The sequence below is a fragment of the Balaenoptera ricei genome, chromosome 6, assembly GCF_028023285.1.
Source record: "Balaenoptera ricei isolate mBalRic1 chromosome 6, mBalRic1.hap2, whole genome shotgun sequence".
In the NCBI taxonomy this organism is placed as follows: Eukaryota; Metazoa; Chordata; class Mammalia; order Artiodactyla; family Balaenopteridae; genus Balaenoptera; species Balaenoptera ricei.
Window position 1 is genome coordinate 116,127,238 of NC_082644.1, and position 19,627 is coordinate 116,146,864.

General features: G+C 54.5%; 1 protein-coding gene across 4 annotated transcripts; it reads left to right on the forward strand.

The window, feature by feature from the left end:
- The first annotated feature begins 8,279 nt into the window (after positions 1-8,279).
- On the forward strand, positions 8,280-17,762 carry DOLPP1 (dolichyldiphosphatase 1). 4 transcript variants are annotated; one of them, XM_059926589.1, is made up of 9 exons: positions 8,280-8,357; positions 11,921-12,021; positions 12,240-12,327; positions 12,426-12,525; positions 12,757-12,855; positions 13,738-13,866; positions 14,352-14,441; positions 15,730-15,829; positions 16,306-17,762. In XM_059926589.1, the coding sequence occupies exons 1-9, from the start codon at positions 8,282-8,284 to the stop codon at positions 16,513-16,515; spliced, it is 993 nt and encodes a 330-aa protein (XP_059782572.1). In that variant the 5' UTR covers positions 8,280-8,281; the 3' UTR covers positions 16,516-17,762. The 4 variants fall into 4 exon arrangements, with proteins under 4 accessions (XP_059782572.1, XP_059782573.1, XP_059782574.1 ...); XM_059926590.1 differs by having other exon boundaries at positions 12,243-12,327; XM_059926591.1 differs by lacking the exon at positions 15,730-15,829 and having other exon boundaries at positions 16,306-16,438.
- Positions 17,763-19,627: the final 1,865 nt, after the last annotated feature.

Sequence of the window (19,627 nt, forward strand, 5' to 3'; positions counted from 1 at the left end):
TCCACAACTCTTAAGATACAGGCAGGGGACCTGGCAGGGGTGCAGACTCAGCCTTTCAGTCACTGTAAATGGCTGAGTGGGTTAGAGCCAGCGGGGAGGGCTGGAGCAGGAATGGAGCAGATCTGAGCTTACCAGGTGTTCAGAAGTTTTCATGGGCAGTCAGACATCACAAAGTTTATTTGAAAGGTGCAGTAATCCCCTCTATGGGCGGGGGATACATTCCAAAACCCCCAGTGGAGGCCTGAAACCACGGATAGTACTGAACCCTATATATTCTACGTTTTTTCCTATATATACATACCTATGATAAAGTTTATTTATTTATTTATTTATTTATTTTTTGGCCACACTGTGTGGCTTGCAGGATCTCAGTTCCCCCAACCAGGGACTGAACCCACACCCTCGGCAGTGAAAGCATGGAGTCCTAACCACTGGACCGCCAGGGAATTCCTAAAGTTTAATTTATATAAATCAGGCACAGTAAGAGATTAATGACAAGAATAATGGAACAGTTTTAACAATATACTGTAATAAAAGTTATGTGAATATGGTCTGTCTCAAAATATTGTACAGATTTAATGCCTTTTCCATCTCAGCTAATCACTTACCACACACTGGCTGTAACTTTTGCAGCTTGAGGTGCAACAGCAAAACTAGCACAAATTTCTTTTTCCTTCTTCATAATTTCATGGATAAAAGATTTGTTCTTACTGTAGATCTCAGCAACCTCAGTACATGATTTTTTTCCTCTCCTAACCAAGTTGAAAACTTTCACTTAAAGGAAGCGCCTGACAGCTTCTCTTTGTCATACCTGGACTGCCAGCCTCACTACTCTTGTGCTGGGTGACCATTATTTAATAAAGTAAGGATTGCTCACACACAAGCACTGTGATACTGTGGTAGTCATTCTGACGACTCAGATGGCTATTAAGTGACTAAAGGGCAGGTAGTGTATACAGCATGGGTACGCCGGACAGAGGGATGATTCGCATCCCAGGGGACAGAGCAGGATGGCTCGAGATTTCATCATGCTACTCAGAACGGTGCACAATTTAAAATTTATGAAGGGCTTCCCTGGTGGCACAGTGGTTGAGAATCTGCCTGCCAATGCAGGGGACACGGGTTCAAGCCCTGGTCTGGGAAGATCCCACATGCCACGGAGCAACTGGGCCCGTGAGCCACAGTTACTGAGCCTGCACGTCTGGAGCCTGTGCTCCGCAACAAGAGAGGCCGCGATAGTGAGAGGCCCGCGCACCGCGATGAAGAGTGGCCCCCACTTGCCACAACTAGAGAAAGCCCTCGCACAGAAACGAAGACCCAACACAGCCATAAATAAAATAAATAAAATTTGAAAAAAAAAATTTATGAATTGTTTAATTCTGGAATTTTCCATGTAATATTTTCGGACCATGGTTGACTGAGGGTAAGTGCAGTCTCAGAAAGCAAAACTGGATAAGCAGGGACCACTGTACGTTTTAAAAATTTTCTGTGCTTTTGAAGATTTTTAATGTATAGAAAAGTTTCTCTAGTTGCAGCGAGCAGGGGCTACTCTTCATTGCGGTGTGCGGGCTTCTCGTTGCGGTGGCTTCTCGTTGCGGAGCATGGGCTCTAGGTGCGCGGGCTCAGTAGTTGTGGCTCGTGGGCTCTAGAGCACAGGCTCAGTAGTTGTGGTGTGCGGGCTTAGTTGCTCCGCGGCATGTGGGATCTTCCCGGACCAGGGCTCGAACCCGTGTCCCCTGCATTGGCAGGCGGATTCTCAACCACTGTGCCACCAGGGAAGCCCACTGATAGGGTTTTGACATGAGTCTGCAAGCAATTGATTTATTACAGTCTCTGTGCAGTCAAACCTCTCTGCTAATCTGTATTTGCAGCCGCTCCCCAGCGCTTGCATCACCGCCTCAGCTCCACCTCAGATCATCAGGCGTTAGATTCTCATAAGGAGCATGCAACACAGATCCCTCGCATGCGCAGTTCACAGTAGGGTTCGTGCTCCTATGAGAATCTAATTCCGCCACTGATGTGACAGGCGGTGGAGCTCAGGTGGTAATGCAAGCGATGGGGAGCAGCTGTAAATACAGATGAAGCTTCACGCACTCACCCACTGCTCACCTCCCGCTGTGCAGCCCGGTTCCTAACAGGCCACGGACCGCTACCGGTCCATCACCCAAGGGTTGGGGACTCCTGTTTTAGAGTATTTCCATCACCCCAAAAGACCCCTTGTGCTCAACTGCAGTGAATCCCCCAGCCCCAAGGCCGCCACCAATTTACTTTCTCTCATGACTTGGCTTTTCCAGACATTTCCTGTAAATGGAGTCATACAACATGTGATCTTTTGTGCTTGGCTTCTTTACATAGAATAATGTTGTTGAGATTCATCCCTTTTATGGCATGTATCAGTATTTTATTTCTCTGTTGCTGAATAGCATTCCGCAAAGAGTTTTACCTCTTCTTTTTTGAATACCACTATGGACTCGTGGGTTATTATTTATTTGATATTTACAATCAGTTACAATCATTTTTCTGATGTTCAAACGGTCACAAATTTTCCCAGTGGGAGCCCCTTTGAGCTGGCTCCTGGGTCCTTTTGCCATCCCCCCACCACACCCTGAATCAGTCTTCGAGAACTTCCTTTCTAGCCTAACAAGTCCCAGGAAGCTCAGAATACCAGACACCAGGTCTGGGAAGGCCCTCAGGGGAATCCTGGCCCACTTATTTCTGTGGCGGCCAGTGGACTGTTACAGTCACGGCCCCCACGAATCGTGCCTCTTGGAATCCATATCCTTGTATAGGCCTCTCCCATATTAGCTCTTACCTTGGCCATGTGACCTGCTTTGGCCAGTGGAACAAGAGTGACGTGATGCAAGCAGAGGCTTGGTGACCTCTGGCGCATTGGGACTTGCCCTCTTGGAGAGTATTTGCGGCCATGAAAACCTTGGCTCTTCTGCTGGAGGCCACATGAAGGAGAACGTGGCACCCGGACCAGCAGCCCCAGCTAAGTGTCAGATTTGACGGAGGCCCCTTGGACCACACAGGCCCAGTCGAGTCACCAGCTGCATGAGTGACCCAGCAGAATTGAGCCAGCCAAGTTGCAGATCTTGAACAATAAAATGGTGATGGTCTTAAGGCACTAGGTTTGGGACTGGCTTGTTACACAGCAGTAGGTAACTGATGCCAGCCCCCTTGTTGATGAAAGGGGAAACTGAGAGTGGAGGATGACCACCCCAGTGCATACAGCAAATACACAGCAGCCCCAGCGTGGACTCCCATATCTCCTGAACCCGTAGGGCTTCTGCTGCATCGCCTGTGAGACTGATTCTCGTGCAGCCTGAGGTGGGTGTGGAGGGTAAGATCTCTCTCGTAGTGTCGTCTTTGGCCCAATTTGTGGTTCACATCAAGTGCTCAGTAAACAGTGGTTTCGATTACAATATAAATGGCTCCCAGGGCGTGTATGCAAATGGGACAGGACACGTGAAGAAGGATCATCTGTCCACCAAGTGTTTCCTGTGTGCCTACTGTGTGCCAAGCACTGCACCAGGTGCTGCACAGGCAGCGGTGGAGGCTCTGGAGCCCCCTTGCACCCCATCTGCTAGCGAGAGCTGACTGTGCATCTCTTCCCAACTCCTTGTTCCGTACCATCACGATGGTGGCTGGCAAGTGGCCACAGGAGAGAGTATTTACACCATGGAAATCAGCACATGCCACAAACCAGGGGAGCTTGTGGCTTGGGAGACTGAGCCAGACAATGTGTCTCGAGGACTTGGCTCCGCGGTGTTTGGAACACTAGGCCCTGACTTCTAGAAGCCTCTATTCTAAGACACAGACAGTGAATGGCTCCTCTCAGAGGTTTTGAAGCCAAAACTGTCACTTCTACTTTGAGACCATTTGTCTTTTTTACTGGCATCTTCAGGATCCAGGAGTCCCACATCCTCCATGGGAAGGACAGTTTCTCGATGGCGGCGCCCTTGCTCCTCTCCATCCTTCTCCCTTCATCCTTGATGCCCAGACGTGGTCTGGCACCGCCTAGGAGCTCAAATAGTCCTGGAAGTGCATGAACGAACCTCTAATCTAGAGGGCGGCAGCTGACACATTTCGGGGAAACAGGCCCAGAGAGGGGAAGAGTTCTTTCCTAGGGACTTTGAGCGCATGCCAGGGTGGCTGGGGTGTGGTGCACAGAGTAAGACGTTGTGCCTCTGATCCAGGGGCCGCACTGTCTGTGAACTCCCTTCCAGAGGAGAGGCCAAAGTGAAAGGCCAGCCCTGCCCGGGACAGCTGCGGCTTGTCTGAGGACTCCTCTGGGCAGTGGGAGGAGGCAGCCTGCAGTTTGGGTGATGGGATGCAGGGTGGTTCAGAACCTGGGCCTGCCCATCAGGCAGACCTGGCTTCAAATCGTTGCTCTGTCACACACTAGCCAGCTGACTTGGCAAACGGTGGGACACACAGAGCCTTACTGTCCTCAGCTATAAACTGGGTGCATTAAGAACTGCCTCCCAGAGCTACGTGTCTAAGACCTATTGCAGTGGTCCTCACTCTCAGAGCATGTTTGTAAAGATGCAGCACCCTACCCCCAGAGATTCTGACGTAATTGGTATGGGTTGGGGCTCAGGCATCAGTATCTTTGTTAATTCTTGAGGTGAGTCACATGCAGCCAGGGTTGAAAACCACCTATCCAGTGGAAAAACATGAGTCCTGGGATGGCATCCTGGCTCTGCCACACCCCAGTTGGGTGGGTGATCGGGGGACTCCTCCATCGCCTATGCCAGTTCAAGTCAAGTGAGATAGCGCTATGTGGAAACATCTTGCTTAGTGCCACATAACAAGAGTTGCCCAGGCTGAAATACTGTATGTTATCACTTATATGTGGAATCTAAAAAATGCAACAAACTAGGGAATATGACAAGAAAGAAGCAGAATCACAGATATAGAGAACAAACTAGTGGTTACCAGTGGGAAGAGGAGAGAGTCAATATAGGGGTAGGAGATTAAGAGGGACAAACTATTAGGTATAAAATAAGCTACAAGGATATATTGTACATCTGGGGAATATAGACAATATTTTATAATAACTATAAATGGAGTATAACCTTTAAATGTTGTGAATCACTATATTGTATACCTGTAATTTATATGATATTGTACAGCAACTTACTTCAATAAAAACATGAAAGAAAGAAAGAAAGAGAAAGAAAAAGGAAGAAAGAAAGAAAGAAGGAAAATAGACTTAAAAAAAAAAAAAAAAAAAAAAAAGAACTGCCTCCCAGGCTGTAGTGGAGATAAGATGAGTGACTAAGGATGGAGCACCTCCCAGGATGCTCAGAGAGATACCGGGGCATCACTGGTCCACCCCTCAGCTCAGGGAGGAGGCAGGTGGCTCCTGCAGCTTCCCATGGTTCCCCTCACAGCATTCATGCCTGCACCGCCCAGCTCCTCATCCACACGGCAGGTCTGTCCTGTCATCTCTGCCATCTCATGGGACCCCGCACTGGCTCCTAGGCACATCGCCATCAGAAAAGCATCCACATGTACACCAAAGATCTGCACAAGGCTGTTCCTAGCAGCACCATTCCTAACACCCCAGACCTGGAAACACCCCAAAGTCCAGCAAGAGTTGGATGGAAGGACTTCCCTGGTGGCACAGTGGTTAAGACTCCACGCTCCCAATGCAGGGGGCACGGGTTTGACCCCTGGTCGGGGAAGATCCCACAGGCCGTGTGGTGCGGCCAAAAAAAAAAAAGAGTCGAGTTGAATGGAAAAGAAACCAATAAACATGGTGTGTTCACACCGTGGAACACTACACAGGGAGAGTAGACGAATTACAACTAGAGGCCGTAGCATGGATCTCACAAACACAATGCCGGGAAAGGAGCCACGCCCCAAAAGTACGTACTGTAGCATTCGGCTTATAGAAAGTACACAGATCAGACTAACCTAATGTATGGTGCTAGCAGATGGGATGGTGGTCACCCTGGGGTGACGAGATGGGGTGTCAGGAGCTTCTGGGGCTCTGGTTCTCGATCTGGGGGCTGCTAACACAGGTGTGTTTAGTTTGTGAAACTTCATCAAGCTATACACATTCGATTTCTGGATTTTCCTGTATGAGGGTTATATTTTAATTTTTTTCAAAGGCAAAACCAAACCAAACGACAAAGGCACCTTTCAAGATCCCCTCTGTAGTCACCAAGGGTGGCCCTCCAAGTTTTGGGAGGCCAGGCCCCTCACCCCCAGCACCTCACCTCTCCCTCTCTCTTGCGCATTTCATCCTGTGCTGTTCCTTCTGCCCGGAAAACCCCACCCCAGCTAACTCCCTCACATTTTATAGTTCCTCACCCAGACACTTCTTCCAGAACACTCTCCCTGAGGTGAGAGGATCCTGTAGTCAGATAGGCCTGGGTTTCAGGGACTTGGCTTCTCAAGCCTAACTGCTCATCCATGAAATGCCATCTAACCAGGGAGGGGCCATGCACCCAGACGGGATGGCAGAACTATTCTGGGAAACTCACAGCCCACTCCTCACACCTCCTGCCTCTCAGCGGCTAATAATGGCAGTGCCTGAGGTAGCTGAGGGCAGGTGACAGGGAAATGGGGCCAGCTGACCCACACGAGCCCAGGCTGGGCCGGGTGGGAAGCTGAGCAGAGTTGAGGGGTCCTGGGGGCCCTCCTGGCTCGCTGGTGGGTTCTGAGTCACCATCATCCCCCCAGTCCTTTCAGCCCCACCCATGGTACTGACTCCAGCTGCCTGGCTGGCTCACAGAGTCAGCGGAATCCTCCGCTGTGTTCTCACTTCTCCTCATAAACACTTAGGCTATTTATCAGGCACTTGTTCTAGCATCGGCCTGGGCCAGTCTCCAATACATAACAGGCCCTGTCTTCATGCTGCCCAGGTCTTCTCCAGTTGTGGCTGCAACGACTTATATCAGAGCCCCAGGGGACATAAGAATGTAGACTCCACGGCTGCAACCCAAGCTCTACTGGATCAATCCAGGGCCCATTTTCTACAAGCTGATCTTGGCACTGCATGAATTCAGAGAACCATTGTTTACTGTGAGAGACAGACAAGGAGCCAATTACAGTCCAGTGTGGTCAGTGCTGGGGTAGGAGAGGGGATGCAACTGGGATGCAACTGTGGGAGCCCAGTGGAGGCCTCTCTCCTGGCCATGGAAACCTCTAAGTGAGGACAGACACCTGAGCCAGACTTGGCCAGGCTGATGGGGGCAGAAGAGGTGATGCATTCCAGGCAGCTGGAACAGCATGTGAAAAGGCTCAACGACAGGAGGAGCCGGGCACTTTACCTGGACTGTAATAAGCACTGCAATCTAGCCGGAGAGACAGTGAGGGTGGGAGAGGGAGAGGTGGGTGGTAAGGTGTGGCTATTTATGCAAGGCCTGTAGGACAATGAGAGGAATGTTTTGGGAAAACTGAGGTATAGGTGGAAAACCGGCCTCTTGTTTAAAATGCCCCCAAGATGCCTCATTAAGCAGCATAAATGAGATTGAATCAATAAATCTGTGTTAATTGAATGAAATGAGGGACGGAGTCTTTTAATTTCAATTACGCTTCCACTGGACATCAGTTAAGCTTCCATAAAGCATTTAGCGGGCCGACCGTGCGGCCCGCCCCGGGAGTTCCTTCCCCCATCCCACCCCCTACCTTTAATGGAAAGGTCGTCAGTTTTGTGTGACTTGCCCTGTTGCCAGTCAGTAAAGGGCAAAGGAAAATAAGTCCTCTCTGGGTCTCTGGCCTCAGTTTACTCATAACTAAAAGTAGGTGAGTTCAGACTCCATAGTGCCGAGGTTGCCTCCCCGCTTCGAGCCTGCGCTCTGACGGGCGCTCAAGTCCTGCCGACCCCAGGCTGGCTCCGGGTACCGAGGAAGCCTTCACTCGGAGCAGGTCCCCACCAAACCAAAGCTCCCACCAAAGCTCAACACGCCCCCCAAGCTAGCGGGTGATTGGCCCGCCCTGCCCACACCGCGAGCCGGCCTCACCTTCTGATTGGCTGTTCTACTCTTTGTTGTGTGCCGAAACCCTCCTTTTCTCTGATTGGTTAGCCACCTACCTGCGCTCGTCCCGGATTGGGCGCCGTCTTAGCCGGCTCGCAGGCTCCTAGGGGCCCTGCTTCCTGATTCGCCGCTCGGGCCTGCCCCACGGCCTGCACGGTGAATGGCTGCGCCGCTACCTGTATCGGCCTCCGATTGGGTGCGCGGCACCTCCCCCGGCGTGATAGGTCAGGACCACCGCCCCCCTGGCTCCCCATTGGCTGCTCGGCGAAGCCCGGTCTCCGGGTAAGATGGCAGCGGACGGACAGTGCTCGCTCCCCGCTTCATGGCGGCCGGTGACCCTCACCCACGTCGAATATCCTGCAGGTAAAAGACAACCCCGGCTCCGAGGACGCCTTCCCGGGGCCGGCCTGTCAGTGCCGGGCGCTTCGGCCGGCGCAAGCCCGCAGAGGGGGCGCCGGGGGACCGGGGTGGGAACTGTCAAATAGTGAGCCACGGAGGGTTCGGCCGGCGCGCGCGCCGCGCAGGCGCAGTGGTGTGGCGATGAGCTGGGCGAAATTGTGAGCCGCTCGCTCGCGCACTCTGCGGCTGCGCGGCCGGGGTGCTCCACTGGGTCCCGGGGCTCCGGTGGGCTGTAATGGGGTGGTGGTCTGCGTGAGGCGGGAACGGATCACTGGCCTGGACCTGGGCCCTTTTTCCCCGCCCTTCCCGGAGCCGGAGAGACTGAACTCTCTCCTCGGCGTGTAGGGAGTGCCTTTTTCCTTCAAACAGTGCTTTTGGGCTGCCTGGAAGAAAGAGCTCCCCATTGCTGGGAGTGTGCAAGTCGAGGCCGGGCAGCTCTTCGTTGTTTGAGTACTTCTGATGCCACGCCCTGGGTAGGGCACTGCTCTACAACTCAGGGGACCCGGTGAGGGGTCAGGCAGCCTCTGGGATGTTGACTTCTGGAGCTTCCCATCAGACACAGCTCCAGAAGCTCAGCGTTTTCCATCTGTGAGGTCCTTTAGTGACCGTTCTGGAGGCGGTTTAGTAGAGTGGTGCAGAGCTTGGACCTTGGGGTCAGAGTTCAGGCCGAGGCCTTGTGCGAGTGACTTCACCTCTCTGTGCCTCTCTAAAGTGGAACTAATTACAGTGCTTCCCTTCTAGTGGTGATGTGAGAATCAGAAATAGGAGATGTGAGAAAGGCTGAGTGCAGTGCCTGGCATACAGTAAACATTCAGGAAATAACTGCAGTTAACATGATCCCACCTTCCCAGGACCCTCTCAAGCCCACACTGCCATCTATGTGTAGGATGGTTGGGTGTTGGGTGAGGCTGGGGGCCCCCTCATTGAGCCCTGGTTGCCCCAGGAAAGGCCTATTCATGCAGAGACATGAGAACCTGGCCCTGCCGAGGGCCCCAGGCCTGGATGCCAGGAAACTTTGACCCTAGGTGTTCTGGGTTATACTGGGGGTGGGGCGGCCCTGCAGCTGTTGGGCCCTACTGTCTGCCTGCCTGCCCGCCATTCACCCATCATTCATTCAGCTGGTATCCACTGAGCACCTCCTGAATGCCAGGCCCTGGGCTTGCTCTGCATTTTGAACGGTGAACAAACCAATATGTCCCTGAACTCCCGAACTGTGAAAAAAAAACCCCACTTTACAGGACGGAAACCAAGGCCTGGAATGGGGAAGGGACCTGCTTAAGGCCTCAGCACCTTCATGATTTCCCCTCCCTGGCCTGGGAGTACTTCTCTGGGTGCTCACGGCGAGAAGAAGGAACCTGGCAGATGTGAGCAGCATGATTCAGGCTGTGATGAGGGACCCTTTGCAGGGACTGTGGGTGCCTGGAGGAGAGACCTGGCTGAACTTGGGGGTCTCTCTCAAGGTCTAGTCCCCCTGCTAACTCTTCTGTGACCCCCTGCACTTCTCCTTCGCGCCCCTCATCACACTGACCCTGCTTCCTTCATCCATTCTCCATTCATTTAACATCATTTTAGAGCCCAGTTAAGTGCCAGGCGCTGTGCTGGGCTTGGGGGGTTGAGTGGGGTGTAGAGACCCCATCCCTGCACTCATGGCACCTACCTTCTAGAGGGAGAGACAGACGCAGGCCAGATAGTTCCACTAATGAGTGGTGTCATGAACGATGCCCTGGTTACAGATTCTGCGAGCTCTGCAATGGCAGGAGTGTGATTTTTTTTTTTTTCCACTGTGGTGGGTACTTAATTTATGTTGAGTTAACCCAGACAGCATCCCAGGTGGGGGAAACAGTGTGTGCAAAGGTCCAGAAGTAGGACAGAACATGGTGCGTTCAGGGAACTAGAATTTGGTTCCTGGAACTGGAGCAGAAGGTGGGAGGGAAGCAGGGCCAGGACTGCAGGGCTGGATGAGCTGGATTGAGGTGGGACTTATCCTAGGGGCTGAGAGAGCCACCGGGGGGCTTAGACCGGAGAATGGTGAGGCCAGAGTTGCTGACAGCATCTGCAGGAAGGCCCAAAGGTAGTGCTTGCTGTGAGACAGGCCATGGAGATGGCCAAAGGTTTGGGGGCCATTTCCTGTCCTCCTGATGACCCAGTGTCCTGGGCATCAGCTGGACAGCTGAGAGACCCAGAATCTCAGGGCTGGAGGGGGCCAGGCCACTGTGTGGATGAGGAGACAGAACCCCAGAAAAAGGAAGGGCCTCACCCAGTGTCATCCAGGGGGCCTATGGCAGTACTAGCATTTGGACCTATGTTGCTGGCCTGTTCTCCCAGGCTAGTTCAAAGCCAGCCCTATCCTGGGTAGGTGTGGGGGAGGCCAGGTGTGTGCCCATCCCTTCAGCCTGGAATCTGGGCTCGGCCCTGGGTGGGTACCTTCCTGCTGCCTGTGTGAGGCCAGGCTGGTGGTGGGGCCATTTCCCACACTGAGTTCTCCAAACGTGGAAGTGTCCTGGGTGCCAGGGACCGAGCTGGGCGTCTCACAGGCCTGGTCACATCAGAGCTCCCATGGCTGTAGGAGGCGGCTACTGATATCCCCATTTCACGGGTGAGAGAGCTGAGGCTCAGGGAGGTGAAGTCCTTGGCCTGAGGTCATGTAGCCAGCGAGTGCTGGCACGGGAACTAAACCACACTCTCTGACCCCAGAGCTGCTACATAGCTGCCCTGTCTCAAATGGTGAGGGTGGCCTTTGGACTCGGTGTTAGCCCTGCCCTTGGGCAAGCAGGAAAGTGGCTCTTGTCTGTTGGCTTCAGGATCCTCCCGCCGAGACCTTTTAGGGGGTAAAAAGCAGGTAGTCAATAGGTAGCCAATTTTTTGCCAGTAGAGAGGCAGTGAGAAGCTCTTACTGCAACAGGTGGCCGTAGTGGGCAACGTAGCCTCCTCCCCACCCCCAGCCTTGGTCCCTGTCAGAGTCCACAGTGTAGACCCAAGTCTGTGCAGTGTTCGGAGAATACCAGGTTCCCCTGGAGGCCCAGGGCTTGGCTGGGTCGGTCTCCGCACAGCACTGCGTTCCGGAGGCATCCATGTGCCCGCCAGACTGCCTCCTGGGACAGGGCCCAGCCTCTGGGGTCAGACCAAGCCAGGTTCAAATTCCCGCTTTGGTGGGATAATGGGTATAGCACCTGGACCAGGCTAGAGACTTGGATTTTAGTCAGATCCTACCTCTTTCTGGCTGTGTGACTTTGGACAAATCATGCAACCCCTGTGGGACTCGGTGTCTTCATCTGTAGGACAGGGAGAGTGAAGGCACCTGCTTTAAACTCACGATCTGTGAACCTGAGTGCTCAGTAAACACCCTGTGCCCGTGACTGAGGTGGTGTGGTGAGCTGGTGCGCTGAGGCATCCCCAGCCGCCTGGCCCTGCGCTCCGGACCCTGCTGGGACCACCTCTCCGACTGAGGCCCTACTGGGCTTGCTGGGGGCCAGGCCCTCTTCGATGGCTGTGCTCTGTCCTCATCCTGTTCTCCCTGTCTTGCCCAGGTGATCTCTCTGGCCACCTCCTTGCCTACCTGAGCCTCAGCCCCATATTTGTCATCGTTGGTTTTGTGACCCTCATCATATTCAAGCGGGAGCTGCACACGGTGAGTGAGTCACTCCCACCCCAGGGAGGAGGGGCCTCACCATTCCTTCCCAGGTGCTTTGCCTTCCCTTCCCCGCTTCCACCTTTCCTGAGGTGTGTGGAGCCTCCTGGCTGGTGCCAGGTTGTCCACTGGGCTGGAGGTTCAGCGGGAGGCCGCGGTCTTTGGGCTAGGCGGCGGCCAGCAAGCACACAGAGGCCCTGCTGACCCTATCTTCCCAGCAGATCTCGTTCCTTGGGGGCTTGGCACTGAACGAGGGGGTCAACTGGCTGATCAAACACGTCATCCAGGAGCCACGGCCCTGTGGAGGTAGGGCCCAGGCCATGGGGGTCTGCGGGTCCCCCAGGTTAGGGCATTACTGGGAGGCGTGCATCCTCCCATCATGCCCTGTTCTCTGTCTCCACCAGGTCCCCACACGGCAGTGGGCACCAAGTACGGGATGCCCTCCAGCCATTCCCAGTTTATGTGGTTCTTCTCCGTCTATTCCTTCCTTTTTCTGTATTTAAGGTGAGCTTCTGCCCTGGCTGGGGTGGCCCTGAACTGGCCCAGGCTGGCCTCTGCCAGGGACTTGCTGCAAGCCCTTTGGATGCCATTTAGGGCTTGGCCTCTACTGGGGGTGGGAGGAGCTGCAGCCAAGGCAGAAGGTGCCCAGGGAGCATGTGGATGGGGCCGGGGCTGTGTGGGAGGCCTGGGCCCCAGGCTGTGGGCTGAGGCCAGCTAACAGGCTTGTTTTCCCAGAATGCACCAAACGAACAACGCCAGGTTCCTGGACTTGCTGTGGAGGCATGTACTCTCCCTGGGTCTCCTCACTGTGGCGTTTCTAGTCTCCTATAGCAGGTACAGCGGGAGGGAGAGCCCCTGCCCCACGCCCTGCCCACTGGGGTCTAGCTGGATTCTTGGTCCCTATTGGACCTCGCTGTGGACCCGAGTCCCAGAGCCTGTAGGGCAGGGCTGCGAAGAGGGGCCCAGGCCTCTCATTTTATTTTATTTATTTATTTTTATTTTTTTATTTTTGGCTGCGTTGGGTCTTCATTGCTGCACGCGGGCTTTCTCAAGTTGCGGCGAGCGGGGGCTACTCTTCGTTGCGGTGGGCGGGCTTCTCCTTGCGGTGGCTTCTCTTGCTGCGGAGCACGGGCCCTAGGCATGTGGGCTCAGTAGTTGTGGCTCATGGGCTCTAGAGCGCAGGCTCAGTAGTTGTGGTGCACAGGCTTCGTTGCTCCGCGGCATGTGGGATCTTCCCGGACCAGGGCTCGAACCCGTGTCCCCTGCATTGGCAGGCAGATTCTTAACCACTGCACCACCAGGAAAGCTCCAGGCCTCTCATTTTAAAGGGCCAGGGCTCCAGCTGCCCCTTGCAACCCAGTCCTTGCTCTCTCCTCTTGGTTGAGCCCAAGATTCTAGGGTTAGCCATTGTTCCCAGTGTCCTGGAGGAGCCCCTTGCAGACAAACTCCAAGTTCAAGGGCTGGACAGAAGGGAGGCAAATCCTAGCTGAGCCATCCCTTCACTTCTAGAGTCAGAGGAGCAGCTGTTGGGGTCCAACCCCTTGCCTCCTTCTAGAAGTAGCTCTGAGTCCGTGTGGTCATAGGAGTCTGTCCTGTCTGTGTATGTCTCCCGTGTGTGTGCAGAGGTCCAGGGAAGCTGGCACTCAGGCGTGCGGGGAGGCTGTGCAGGATGGTCTCTGGCTGGCTCTCATGAACTTCCCTCTGTCCTTGGCCCAGGGTCTACCTGCTGTACCACACCTGGAGCCAGGTGCTCTATGGGGCCATCGCTGGAGGCCTCATGGCCGTCGCCTGGTTCGTCTTCACCCAGGAGGTCCTCACCCCCCTGTTCCCTAGGATAGCAGCCTGGTAACTGCCTCCTGCCCCTGCTGCTGTCCCCCGCTCCCCCCACCTTCCCAGGCACTATGGCCCGTGCCCCCTCTTGCGAAGGGGCCATCAGTGGGAGGACCCAGGCGTCCTGACCCCAGCCTCAGTCTCCCTGGGAGGGCCCTAGTGCCCAGGCCTCTGGTGGACATAGGGCTGCAGGCCCCACTCGCCTGGCTTCCACCTCCCCCAGGGGTTTTCTCAGCCCAGAAGCCAAGGTGCCAGCCTCTGTCCTTGCCTGGCCTCTCAGGGACTTGGAAAGCAGCATGTGTCTTTCTGGGCTGTGTGTACCTTGAGGCAGTGTCCCTGCCTGAGTGTCACACAGGTGACACATCTGGGTCTTGCACAGGCCAGGCAAAGTGGTGGGGAGAGGGTGCATCGCCGGCCCCAGGCACTGGTGGGAGAGTCTGGCTTGGTGACAGACTCGTGTCCTGATACGGTCCTGGATTTCCGGGTGTCTGTCTCTCCAGGCCTATCTCTGAGTTCTTCCTAATCCGAGACACGAGCCTCATTCCCAACGTACTCTGGTTTGAGTACACGGTAACCCGGGCAGAAGCCAGGTGAGTCAAGGGGATAGCAATCACTGGGTCCTGGCTCCGTGGGGCACAGCCCTCGGTCAGTGCCGCCCCCAGTTTTGGAAGGCTCCCCGAGAGCCGGGCACTTGCCCAAGCACTTTTCTTCTACTGCCTCATTGAATCCTCCCCTGGACCCTATTTTACAGACGAGAAAACTGAGGCTCAGAGAGGGGAGGAGAGGAATCACTTGACCAAGGGTTTGCAGATCACAGGTGTGGGAGCTGGGCTGGGAACCTAGGCTGTTGGGCCCAGGGCCATGCTTTTAACCTCTGTGGCCTGGAACCAGAGAGCTGGGCAGCCAGGATTCTCTGGGGGCCTGTGTGTCAACCCCCCTCGGGACTGTTTAGTCCAGACACTTTCCTGTGGAGGGGTAAACTGAGGTGCGGTGAGTTAGGGGCACCCGTGGTTGCACAGCCAGTCAGGGCAAAGCCGGCTTTGGAGCCTTCTTCTGACTCAGCTCTCCACGCACCCCAAATCCTGGGTGGGGTGCCAGCTGGGGTCGGGAAGGCCTGGCTCCTTCCCAGGTTCAGAGGGGAGCCGAGGCGAGGTTGGGCTCCAGCACAAGCCTGGGAGGTTTCCTGAGGAGCCCTGGGCTCCTGGTGAGAGGAACCGCAGGGCGGGGTCACAGCAGCCGGGAAATGTGTCTAGGGCATCATGGTCCAAATTATCCTAACGAACTTAAGGGTAAAGCCCTGGATCTGTGAGGAAAGGGGATTTGAGGGGTTAGGGCAGGCAATCCCATTATTGGCGGAAGGCCCCAGCTGGCCCAGGCTCTCCACCTGGCTCCCAGAGCGGCCCCGCCCCCCAGCCCCGCCCCTCCCGGCTGGCCGCCACCTGCCTCGATGTACCAAAACTTCCACGTGCACCTGCTCTGTGCCAGGCCGTGGGCTGGGGATAGGCCCAGAGTGAGACAGCAGTGGCCGGCAGGGGGGACACGAGGAATGAGGCACCTACCTGTGCGACAAGTGCCTCGGGCTTGAGAGCTCGTGACAGCAGCGTGACGTGAGGGTGTGTGGTTGGGCTGGCTGGCCGGCTGTGACAGATCTGAGCAGAGAGAAATCGGGACTGTCCAAGTTGGGGTTTGGCAGGGAGAGTGCTCTTAGCATAGGGAACAGCTTGTGCAAAGCTTCTGAGAACAGGAAGCTTGGGGAGTCCACTGAACAGACAGAGGCAGGTGTGGCTGGAGGCCAGGGAACAAGGGGGCTGGCCGTGGCACGAGGCTGGGGCTGCATCACACAGGACCTGTGGGGACAGTTAGGTTTCTGAATTTCAGTGGGGTCTCTCGAGGAACCAGGCCCTCCACGGAACGGGGCTGTCCCTGCTTCCCTCAGGCTCCTGAGCCCGTCGTAGGTGTCGCTACACCCCCAAGTCAGGTACTCAGATCCACTCGATAACTTCTATCAGCAGTGCTCCTACCTTTGCTTATGTACATCCCAAATGGAGAACTCACTACCTTCTTGTCTGTTTTGGTTGATGGTAACAGAACCCCACTTATGCTGGCTTATCTATAAGTGGGAACTGCCCATAATTACTGGAATCCAGCCAGGTCCCTCTTGCCTCTGTTCTCCCATCCTGGCCCCCGCCCCTGCCCCGGCCTCCTGGCTGCACTTGGACTCCAGAGCTGAGCACCTGTGTTACAGGCCCAGCAGAGACATTGACCCTCTCTAGGCCCCAAGTCCCAGGTCCCAGGGCAGGAGCTCTGATTGGCCCAGCTTGAGCCAACCACTGGGGCTACTGGGAGTGGGCACTCACTCATTCTGATGGGATTGTGGGGAGGAAGGAGACAGCTGAGGGGCGAGTCACTGGACACCAGGAGTCCCCTGATCTGACCCCCACCCCCATTTTGCAGGAACAGACAGCGCAAGCTGGGGACGAAATTGCAGTGACCGGTGAGTGTGGCTGGCTCCAGCCTCCAGATCTGGCCTGCACGATGCCTTGCAGGGTGGATGGAATGACAGACAGAGGGACGAAGCAGAGACCTCTACAGACCCAAGTCACCGAGCGGAGCCTTTTTTTTTCTTATTTTAATTTTAATGAACAAGGTGGACCAAAGGGCTGAGCCAGCCCCTCAACCAGGACCCTGGAGGGCCTGTTGCCGGGGGGCCTCACAGCCAGAGACCCTCACAGTGCCGCTGCCAGCCCCCAGTTGGGCGGAAAGTGCCCCTGGCATGGGCACTGGGGCGTGGGGTAGAGAAGGAGGGCTTGAACCTCTGGCCACAGGGCCAGGAAATCTAGGTGGCGTGGAAAATGCACACTATTTATTTTTTGGTTTTGTCAAAGGCAGATGGGATTTTGGAGAGGGAGTGGAAGAGCCAGCTCTGCGGGGGCTGTCCTGCGTACCGAGGAGCCCAGGTCAGCTTCCAGGCCCTTTGCCCTGGGCCCGAGAGACGGCCTGGGGGCCCAGGAGGAGGGGGCACCCCCATGCCCGCCCTGCCGCCAACGCCATTCCAGAACCTCGGTCAGTGTTTCCCGTGTGGGGGCCAGGCCCAGAGAGAGCAAGCGTCTGCGCTGCAATCGCTGTGTCCTACCCTCATCGACCGTGCTCCGCAAGGGCTTTCTCTGGTTCCCTGTCCCCAAGACAGCGGTCCCTTTCTGATGGAAGAGCCTGCACATGCGGGTGAGCAAACCCAAGCTGTTTACAGCTCTTTCCTGTCCTGCCGTCCGCTAGTGGTTCGTCTTCATCTCCACCCGAACAAAACGCAGAGGAAGCAGGAGCTGGTGAGAGGAGTGGGGCAGCGGTGCCCACTGTCCCCACCCTTCCCTCCCCTCTGTGTGCTCTGAGCATTCCTTGTCCTTCCCGACCCCCCTCCGAGAGGCTGGGAGCCTGCTTGGGTCACCCCAAGCCTGTGTCCGGCGTGTGGCTCACAGATCCCCACTGCCCAGCTCGGAGGACGACTCCTCCCAATCTTGAAGTCGCTTTGAAACGGAGCTGTGGAGAGGAGATGCGTCCAGACTCGGAAGCTTCTAGAACTGAACCAGGCTGCTCGGGACCTGTGTTCAGGGCCCGACCCCCTCCCTCCCCCGGCCGCCTTTTCTTTGTGGAGGTTCCTAATCTGCTGCTGAAGCACAATATTTTGGTGCTTTCTTTTCTCATTTGTTAAAGACAGTGTCCAAAGCCATTCCAGATGCCAGGACCAGGGGCCTATTTCTGGGGAAGGTTGGTCAGTCCCCACATTTTCCTTTCCTTCCCTTCTCATTTTTATTTTTTACTTTTTGCCTGAGATAAGCCAAGTGTGAGGTGGTTTGACTTAAGAAAAATCAATGAAAATTGTTTACTATTGTTTTAAAATAAAATCTTGAACTCTGGCAGCTTGAACATGTTGACTGAGCTGATGGGAGGAGGCGGGGACGTGGCTGTGCGGACACACGACCCGAGGGGCAAGGGCCTGGTTAAGACCAGAAGATCGTACGCGTCTCCAAGACACCTAGTCCCCTCCAGCCCCCAAAGCCAGGGTTGGAATGGCCTCTGTGACATATCCCACTGGAGTCTGAGGACAGCTCCCTTCCACTGAGTTTTTTTAGTCCCTGTCTACCTCCCCCTGTGGCGCTGGCTGGCTCTGCTCTCAGTAAGCCTAGCTTCTCCTTCATGTGACAGCCCTTGAAGACTGGGGACAACCAGCATGTCCTTCCTAAGCCTCTGCCAGGATAAACACCTCCACTCCTTGTTGAATTCAGTGCTTCTTTAGTGTGCGGACGGGTGAGTATCGTGCTTTGGAAGAAATAACTGCAAACTGACCTGGGTTTTGGATGCCTTGTAGGAGTGAAAAGACCACAAGTCATTTCAGGGGTCCAAAGTGGGGGTTCTAACCCTTCTTTAATTCATTAACCTGAGGTTCATAACAGCTTCACCCTCAGGCGAATCAGAAGTAATCCCATCCTCACGTGAGCTCGAAGGCTGGGTCTCGGTTCCCCACCACGGTCCACACAAGCTGGACATTTAGTTAAGGTGACCTCATCCCACACGTGTGGCAGAAGCAAACAAATCTCTGGAAGAAGGAACCTTCATGCTAGACTTCAATTATTTATACAGTTTTAAGAAATTACCATGAACAAAATATAGACGAAGGTGACCAGGTAGAAAAGGAATCACCACCATCCTTGAGAACCAGCTGGAAACAAGTATTAGAAACAAACCCACACATACTTCAGGTGCTGGAATGATCGGGCACAGATTTTAAGTTGTTTTACTTTTTTTTTTTTTTTAATTTAATTAATTTATTTATTTATTTATGGCTGTGTTGGGTCTTCGTTTCTGTGCGAGGGCTTTCTCTAATTGCAGCAAGCGGGGGCCTCTCACTATCGCGGCCCCTCTTGTTGCGGAGCACAGGCTCCAGACGCACAGGCTCAGTAATTGTGGCTCACGGGCCCAGTTGCTCCGCGGCATGTGGGATCTTCCCAGACCAGGGCTCGAACCCGTGTCCCTTGCATTGGCAGGCAGATTCTCAACCACTGCGCCACCAGGGAAGCCCTGTTTTACTTTTTTAAAGAAGTAAGGGACAAACTTGAAAATATCTGCAGGACTTCGCTGGTTGCGCACTGGTTAAGAATCCACCTGCCAATGCAGGGGACACAGGTTTGATCCCTGGTCCGGGAAGATCTCACATGTCATGGAGCAACTAAGCCCGTGTGCTACAACCACTGAGCCTGCCCTCTAGAACCTGCGAGCCACAACTACTGAGCCCACGCACCACAACTACCGAAGCCCATGAACTCTAGGGCCTGCGTGCTGCAACTACTGAAGCCCATATGCCTAGAGCCTGTGCTCCACGAGAAGCCACTTCAATGAGAAGCCCACGCACCACAACGAAGTATAGCCCCCGCTTACCACAAATAGAGAAAGCCCGCACGCAGCAACGAAGACCCAAGGCAGCCAAAAATAAATAAACATACATATATATATGTATGTGTGTGTGTGTGTGTGCATATATATATATATATATCTGCAGAGAACAGGAAACTATAACGTGAACCCTGGCAGATTTTTAAATGAATACTGGAAAATACAATAGCTAAAAAACAAGAACTCAGTAGGTAGATTTAACAGCAGACTAGATATAGTTAAAGAGAAAAACTGGAGGTCAGAGGAAATCCAGGATGCAGCAAGAGAGAGGACAGGGCCGTCTCATGAGCCCTGAGGTTTCCCTGAGTCCTGGGTAAACGCTGCTTTTTAC